Source organism: Bufo bufo, chromosome 2 (assembly GCF_905171765.1).
Source record: "Bufo bufo chromosome 2, aBufBuf1.1, whole genome shotgun sequence".
NCBI classification, from domain to species: Eukaryota; Metazoa; Chordata; class Amphibia; order Anura; family Bufonidae; genus Bufo; species Bufo bufo.
The window spans coordinates 286,874,561-286,883,749 of NC_053390.1; the positions used below are offsets into that span (position 1 = coordinate 286,874,561).

A 9,189-nucleotide genomic window follows, 5' to 3' on the forward strand; every position below is an offset into this window, starting at 1 on the left:
TCCTCAGATGACGGAAAAGATACAAAATCAAAATCAGGCAGTTAGTAGAGCATGTCAGCTCTGTACAGAAAAAAAGACTCCATATTGTTATTAAAGACCAACTGAAAAAATGACTTTTAGCTCAAACTAAGTACAATGCAATACGTTGTACATAGCCTTTAAGAAACCTTCTGATTGCTAGTGTCTTCAGAGTAGGTATATACGGTATAGAGAGCAGCGGAGCACACCTTGAGGAACTTATCAAATTTGAATAAGGAATCCTTGAGTTTTTCTTCTTTGTGTTCGAGTTCGGCCCGTCGTTGCTGCAGACTCTCTGCCTTCATGTGAAATTCCTGTAGTAAACATAGATCATAATGAGTGAGACATTGAACGGCTCCTTCTAAGGGCTCATGCACACAACCGTATGTATTTTGCAGTCCGCAAAAAATACGGATGACATCCGCGTGCATTCCGTATTTTGCGGAACGGAACAGCCGTCCCTTCATAGAACAGTACTATCCTTGTCTGTAATGCGGACAATAATAAGACATGTTCCATTTTTTTGCGTAAAGGAAATACGGACATACAGAAACGGAATGCACACAGAGTAACTTCCTTTTTAAAAAAGTCAAAAATGATGGACAACCCCCTTTAAGGCTCTGTTCACATCTGTGTCAGCTCCGCTGTAGAATTCCCTCATATTAGATGAGAAAAATAGCTTGGCATGCACCATCATTTTTCCCAACACTTTGGCAGATCCAATTATGAATGGAGGTTGTTGGGTGTGGTTGGCGTCCACAGGACAGTGGATTCCATCATACACAGAAGTCACGATACAGATGTGAACAGAACCTGACCTCCCCCAGCAGTAACATTGGAAAATGAACTTGAAGATGGATGATTCTGTCCGAAAAAAACGGATCTGACACCATTGACTTACATTGTTTTTAGGTTTGTTCACTTTCGATTTAATACAATGGCATCCGAATGGAACAGATGCAACCGGTTGTATTAAATCAGACTGAAGCGTTTTCCTCTGCCGTATCTCAAAACCTGAAAGAAATCGCATATGTCAGGGCTGGCCAACCTGCGGCTCTCCAGCTGTTGTAAAACTACAACTCCCACCACTGTTGGTTGCTACTGTAGGCAGACTGGGCATGCTGGGAGTTGTAGTTTTGCAACAGCCGGAGAGCCGCAGGTTGACCATCCCTGGCATATGTGAAAGTAGCCTTACTTGCCCATAGCAACCAATCAGATTCAACCTTTCATTTCCAAACCAAGCTGTGAAAAAAAGAAAGGAGGAATCTGATTGGTTGCTATGGGCAACTAAGCCAGTTCTACTTTACACCAGCTTGATAAACCTCCCCCACGTTTCTAGTCATAGAGAACCTTCTGTCTGACCAGGAGACCCGGGACAATCAGGGTCTCACCTCTTTTTGAGTGTTTAAAGCTTGTTCCACTTCAATCATCTCCCGCTTCTTCTCCAGAAGCCTTGTAGCTGGTGTCAGGAAATCATCCTCCCGCTCCGGCATTTGCCTTGAAAATAAAACCCATCAAATGCCAGGTTAAACATCCCATCCCCCGCCACTACCTATTCCAGCAATAGTCTCAGGACGGAAACGCTGGGCGCAGTCTTCCAGGACCGGTGACTACTCTGAAGAACATCAGAACTAGTGTGGTCACCTCAGCACTGCCTATCTGGATGGAGTATCCCTTTAACTATTACAGTAGAGCGCCAAGATGGAACCTCATTCTCCGTCCCAGTGACAGAGCAGGAAAATGTCATTCCTGACTAGAGACGGAGACATAGGGGGAACGCCATTTGCAGATTACAGGCTCCGGCAAGCAATTCCTAGATTTTGCTGCTGGTGCTTGCAGGGAAGCAGCAGTCAATATAATGGGCTCCCTAAGCAGAGCTTCACTGACAGACGGATGCGACACGATGGGGGAGATTTATCAATCGTCCTGCTAGAAATGGCGCAAATTGCTGGCAGTGATAAGTGAGACCCCACAGGTCAGACACGACTCCCTTCCTCCTGCCATCTCATTGATGCCATAGATCTTCAGGCAGGGGTAGGGGGAAAATATATATAATTCGCCAAACGAAGGGGGTGTCCTGACAGATGCGGAATATGGAAGGGGTGGTGGGGGGATCATGTTAGATCCTTCTCCCAGCCCTTTGTTCTCGCTGGGGGCTAGGTTACTGAAGCTAGATCTGTGCTTTAGTTCTGCTGTGTATTTTCAGCCAGTAGCTATAGGGTTAAGAAGCGTCACATACTGATATCCAGACCAGTGATGACTGGCTGGGCTTTCCCTGTCATTCAGATCCTGCTATAAACGAAGCTGAGCCGCCTCTGTGAAGGCTGGACGCAACGTGAGAACAGATCTCTACCGCTACGGCCGTGTACACATAGTAGGGTGATACCAGCACGCGTTTATTGCCTGATTAACCCCAGAATGCCTGAGCTGCCGCTGAAGAAACGGACTATATGGAAAGAACGGAAGACGTGCTCACACCAGCAGCTTGTCCTCGAAAGCCGCGCGGAAATATTCCGGTAGATCGCACTCCATGTCTGCTGCTCCGGACGGCGACTCTCAGTGTACTGCCGTCACCATGGAGACGGAGGCCACGCCCCTTCGCATCCAGCAGGAAGTCCCAGTCTCCAGCCTGTGAGCTGTGTTTGTGACTGGTGGAAGAGGGACACAGTGGGGGGGAGATTCATCAAGTGAAAAGTATAACTGGCTTAGTTGCCCATAGCAACCAATCATATTCCTCCTTTCATTTTCCAAAGGAGCTCTGAAAAATGAAAGGTGGAATCTGATTGGTTGCTGTGGGCAACTAAGTCATTTTTCCTTTACATCAGTTTTGATAAATCTGCCTCTATGTGCTGTGGGCGAAGCGCACCGCAACAAAAAATTTTTGCCACTAGGCCACGCCTCTTACTCTGCCCAAAACATAAGACCTAATCCCACCCAGTCCCCAAAATGCCCCCACATAGTAATTATTCCCCCTTTATGCCACCACACAGTAGTTATGTCCAGATATGTGCCCCTCACAGTAGTTATGCCCATATGTGCCCCCTCACCTCACAGTAGTTATGTCCAGATATGTATCCCCTCACTGTAGTTATGTCTAGATATGTGCCCCCTCACAGTGGTTATGTCTAGATATGTGCCCCCTCACAGTAGTTATGCCCATATGTGCCCCCTCACAGTAGTTTTGTCCAGATATGTGTCCCCTCACTGTAGTTATGGCTAGATATGTGCCCCCTCACAGTAGTTATGACCAGATATGTGCCCCCTCACAGTAGTGATGCCCAGATATGTGCCCCCTCACAGTAGTTATGCCCATATGTGCCCCCTCACAGTAGTGATGCCCAGATATGTGCCCCCTCACAGTAGTTATGCCCATATGTGCCCCCTCACAGTAGTGATGCCCAGATATGTGCCCCCTCACAGTATTATGCCCTGATATATGCACCTGCACAGTAATTTGCCCTGATATATGCCTCATCACAGTTATATTATATATATTATTTATTGGTGATGGCTCACCTAATTGTTGTACATGGAGTGGGTGCCCCAACCGATAAGGTAAAAAGTGAATATTAAATTGTTGCATAACTGAGAGCACTCACATCCATAGACATTACGGTCTTATAGCAGATGAACTATTTACTGGATGAATTTATTATTTTTTGCATATTAATTTTTGCATTTTAACTCATTGCGGTCACACTGTGGATGAACTATTTGCTGGAGAAATCTTTTTTACAGGTGGAATTACCCTTACACCTTAGTATATAAGGTCCTTATTGTGGATGATTTTTTTTAACAGATTTTCTAACAGGTGGATTCACTCCCATATTGTAGTCCTACTGTGGATGAATTGTTTGCTGGATGTGTGCCCCCTCACAGTAGTTATGTCCAGATATGTGCCCCCTCACAGTAGTTATGCCCATATGTGCCCCCTCACAGTAGTGATGTCCAGATATGTGCCCCCTCACAGTAGTTATGACAGATATGTGCCTCCTCACAGTAGTTATATCCAGAAATGTGTCCCCCCACAGTAGTTATGGCTAGATATGTGCCCCCTCACAGTAGTTATGGCCAAATATATGCCCTCTCACAGTAGTTATGTTCAGATATGTGCACCCTCACAGTAGTTATGGCTAGATATGTGCCCCCTCACAGTGGTTATGGCTAGATATGTGCCCCCTCACAGTAGTGATGCCCAGATATGTGCCCCCACAGTAGTTATGTCCAAATATGTGCCCCCTCACAATAGTTATGTCCAGATATGTGCCCCCTCACAGTAGTGATGCCCAGATATGTGCCCCCTCACAGTAGTGATGCCCAGATATGTGCCCCCTCACAGTAGTGATGCCCAGATAATTGCCCCCTCACAGTATTATGCCCTGATATATGCAGCCACACAGTAATTAGCCCTGATATATGCCTCATCACAGTTATATGCCCTGATATATGCCCCCTCACAGTAATGTGCCCAATTGGGCCCCCTCACAGAAATATGCCTATGATTGTACCCTATTAATGTAATATGCCCAGGATTGTGCCCCTTAAAAGTAATATGCCCAGGATTGTGCCACCTCACAGTAATATGCCCAGGATTGTGCCACCTCACAGTAATATGCCCAAGATTGTGCCCCCTCATATTAGTTATGCTCAGGATTGTGCCCCCTATCAGAAATATGCCTAGGTGTGCCCCCTCACAGTAATATGCCCAGGATTCTGCACCCTCACAGAAATATGCCCCAAATTGTGCCACCTCAGAGCAATATAGCCAGGATTGTGACCCTTTCAGAGTAATATATCCATGATTGTCCGCCCTCACAGAAATATGCCCAGGATTGTGCCCCCTCAGAGTAATATGGCCAGGATTGTGCCCCCTCAGAGTAATTTGCCCAGGGTTGTGCCTCTTTCACAGAAAGTAAAAAAAAAATGTAAAACAATTTACATACTCACCTCGTTCCCCAGCAGCAGCAGGATCCACATCGGCTGCACTGGTCTGTGTAGTAGGAGAAAGAGCAGACGCTGACTGCTGGCCGGCTCTGCCCCCTGCATAGACTAGCAGTGTGGATCGGCAGGGGGGGAGGAATGATGCAGCAGGGAGCCGACAGTTCTCTGCTTTATCATTACAGGAAACTGTCTCTGCAGCTGCCAGAGAGCGGGACATATCTCCCCCGTACCAGGACCGCGGGACAGCCTCTGAAATCTGGGATGGTTGGGATGTATGTGTACATACTGTATATTAGTGTCAGCCCCATATGCACATACTGTATATCAGTGTCAGCCCCATATGCACATACTGTATATTAGTGTTAGCCCCATATGCACATACTGTATATTAGTGTTAGCCCCATATGCACATACTGTATATCAGTGTCAGCCCCATATGCACATACTGTATATTAGTGTCAGCCCCATATGCATATACTGTATATTAGTGTCAGCCCCATATATACATAATGTACATTAGAGTCAGTTCCATATGCACATACTGCATATTAGTGTCAGCCCATATGCACATTCTGTATACTAGTGTCAGTCACATATGCACATACTGTATATTAGTGTCAGCCACATATGCACATACTGTATATTAGTGTCAACCCCATATGTACTTACTGTACAGTATATTAGTGTCAGCCCTGTAACGGATCTCCTAGCACCCCGACTGGGTACCTCTGTTGATGGATGTTCCTAGTGCTTCCCGAGGACTCCAAGCACTCCGCTCGACACCGTAACCACCACAGGAACAAGGAACAGGAACAGCTCTTACAAGAGCTAGGGGTTATAGCCAGGGGAGTATACAGCGTATAGCAATCCCCACACACATGAGACGAGGCTCTATGTTGAATGTAAAACAGGAACTCTCTTTATTGAAGACCAACTCAATATATATACAGTTCAAGAAGTCTAACAACATAACGCAATCAACCATGAACAACATGGAAACAGACAGACATCTCCCCCCCCCCCCCCCACTCCATAATAAATGAATAGGGAGAGAGGAGACACATGTGATGGGATTATCTCCTGAGTGTATCATAGGGTGATCTACTCATCTAGGAGTCAGCTATCTTAATCCCATCACTAACACAATCAATGGGAGTCTCAGTGCAGAGTTAACCCCTTTTTGTGTTGCTGAATTCACACCCTGCACCTTTAATGGGCAATAGGAAATATGTGTCATATAAATTCCACACATAAATCGGGGTTCATAGTTCATTGTAACCCCAAAAGGTCTGAGGGGGTCTCCATAGTTCTGGGTCCATAGTCCGTAAGAAGGAGGCTAGCCCTCAGGCTTCTCCAGCAGCCCCAGTGACGGTTCAGTCCATCACATTTCTCCCCTCCCAACAGTAGACTAACCAGGTACCTGACCTCCTGTCGGTGAGTGCCTGAGTTAGTCGAGTAGCCCACCCATAAACAAACACTGGTCCTGTTGAACTCTAGGGCCTGGCTCTGTTCTGTATGTCCCCAGCTGTTGAGTGTGCGTCTATTACTCCTTGCTGCCTTGTTGCTCTCTAGCTTGGAGCTGTGGGTACTTGGTGGGCAGAGGCCGAATGCGCTCTGCCTAGATGCCAGCTCTTCCGCTGGGGTAGCCTGTGGGGAGTCAGGCTCTGGACAAGAGGATAGGGGAGGGCAGAGGCCGACTGCGCTCTGCCCAGATGCCAGCTCTTCCGCTGGGGTAGACTGTGGGGAGTCAGGCTCTGGACAAGAGGATAGGGGAGGGCAGAGGCCGACTGCTCTTTGCCCAGATGCCAGCTCTTCCGCTGGGGTAGCCTGTGGGGAGTCAGGCTCTGGACAAGAGGATAGGGGAGAGCAGAGGCCGACTGCTCTCTGCCCAGATGCCAGCTCTTCCGCTGGGGTAGCCTGTGGGGAGTCAGGCTCTGGACAAGAAAATAGGGAAGGGCAGAGGCCGACTGCGCTTTGCCCAGATGCCAGCTCTTTTGCTGGGGTAGCCTGTGGGGAGTCAGGCTCTGGACAAGAGGATAGGGGAGGGCAGAGGCCGACTGCGCTTGGCCCAGATGCCAGCTCTTCCGCTGGGGTAGCCTGTGGGGAGTCAGGCTCTAGACAAGAAGTTAGGGGAGGGCAGAGGCCGACTGCACTCTGCCCAGATGCCAGCTCTTCCGCTGGGATGGGGTCAGGGAATCCTACCCCCAGGACCTGGTTGTGGATCGGCTGTGGAGAGGAGGGATCGCTTACCTCCTCCTCCTGGCATTCCTGCAGAGTTGGTTGGGGATCTGTACCAGCTATCCAGCATCCCTGTAGGTCTGGTGCAGAGACCACAGTCCCATCTGCACCATCGGAGTTAGGGGTGCTGTCCCCCTGTGGTTGGGGAAAGAGACTGGTTGTCTCCTCTCTCTGCAAGGTACACTGCCGCTGGGGAATGAGGACGCTGCTCTCCTCTCCCTCCAAACATACTTCCGCTGGGGAGCAGTACCGGCTGTCCCTACTCCCTGAAACTCCGGCTGCCGTTGGGGAGTCAGACCGACTGTCTGGACCCCGGGTAACACTAGCTATAGTTGGGGATCTGGGCCGGCTGCCCAGCATCCCTGTAGTGCCGGTGGAGAGACTTCGGTCCCATCTCTACCTGCCGTCGGGAGGTCTTCCCAGAACCAGTCGATGAAGTTCCCTACTTTGGGAGCTGGTAGGGAAGCAGGGGGTATCGCCGCCCAGTCTTCCCAGTTGTAGGATGGCAGATATGGCTCTACTTGTTGGGTAGGTTGGGCCTGAACGGAGCTGAGCAGGTGTTGGTAGGTCTGCTCCAGCTCCCACTCCCTTGTTACCAGGTGCTCACCTCTCATCCGTCAGCATACACATGCATGCCCATCCGGTAGTCGTAGATGTCCCAAAACCTAGACTCCTCCATGCTGCCGAGATCATCGTCCTCCTCCAAGGCCTCCCATAGTAACCCAGGTCCATTATAATCCTTCCCTTCAGGTAAGTCGTGCTCGTCCAGGGGGTTTGTTGAATGACATGCCACCTTAGGGCCCTGTAAGCGTCCTCTAGCCAAAGCTCCTTACATACCAGGCTCTGGAGCTCTGTTACCCACTCGTCCAGGGGCTTCTCTCCCAAGAGACCCATCCACATCGCCATACGCTTCTGTAGCCGCTGCTCATAACTGGGGAGACTCTCACCTCGCCGCTGCTGGGCATTTTCCAGGGCATCATACCAGACTTCCTTTCTGTCTGCATCCCTGTAATCCGCGGCTGCCTCCTCCTCCTCGTCATGGAACACTGTCCGAAGACTAGCCGATTCCATCCTGCTGTATCCAGGGGCGCTGTACGGATATTAGCGTTGCCCTCAATTTTGTAAATCCACGAACGGGGTGTCCGAGCTGCCTCTCCTCTCACTAGGACGCCATCCCACCGCTGCCACCAATGTAACTGATCTCCTAGCACCCCGACTGGGTACCTCCGTTGATGGATGCTCCTAGTGCTTCCCGAGGACTCCAAGCACTCCGCTCGACACCGTAACCACCACAGGAACAAGGAACAGGAACAGCTCTTACAAGAGCTACGGGTTATAGCCAGGGGAGTATATAGTGTATAGCAATCCCCACACACATGAGACGAAGCTCTATGTTGAATGTAAAACAGGAACTCTCTTTATTGAAGACCAACTCAATATATATACAGTTCAAGAAGTCTAACAACATAACATAATGCAATCAACCTTGAACAACATGCAAACAGACATCTCCCCCCCCCCCCCCCCCCTTAATTCACACCCTGCAATAGGAAATATGTGTCATATAAATTCCACACATAAATCAGGGTTCATAGTTCCTTGTAACCCCAAAAGGTCTGAGGGGGTCTCCATAGTTCTGGGTCCATAGTCCGTAGGAAGGAGGCTAGCCCTCAGGCTTCTCCAGCAGCCCCAGTGATGGTTCAGTCCATCACAAGCCCCATATGCACATACTGTATATTAGTGTCAGCCCCATATGAACATACTGTATATTAGTATCAGCCCCATATGCACATACTGTATATTAGTGTCAGTCACATATGCACATACTGTATATAAGTGTCAGCCACATATGAACATAGTGTATATTAGTGTCATCCCTATATGCACATACTGTATATTAGTATCAGCCCCATATGTACATACTGTATATTAGTATCAGCCCCATATGCACATACTCTATATTAGTGTCAGTCACATATACACATTCCCATA

At 48.7% G+C, this 9,189-nt stretch overlaps 1 protein-coding gene across 1 annotated transcript in view; it reads right to left on the reverse strand.

The window, feature by feature from the left end:
- CFAP73 (cilia and flagella associated protein 73) overlaps window positions 1-2,564 on the reverse strand; it is a 42,311-nt gene extending 39,747 nt beyond the window's left edge. The window contains exons 1-3 of the mRNA XM_040416659.1: window positions 2,495-2,564; window positions 1,410-1,515; window positions 228-332 (exon numbers count right to left, since the gene is read on the reverse strand). Of these exons, the coding sequence (XP_040272593.1) occupies window positions 228-332; window positions 1,410-1,515; window positions 2,495-2,550 (267 nt within the window). The 5' untranslated portion in view covers window positions 2,551-2,564. The remainder of the gene's footprint in view (window positions 1-227; window positions 333-1,409; window positions 1,516-2,494) is intronic.
- Between the last annotated feature and the right edge of the window lie 6,625 nt (window positions 2,565-9,189).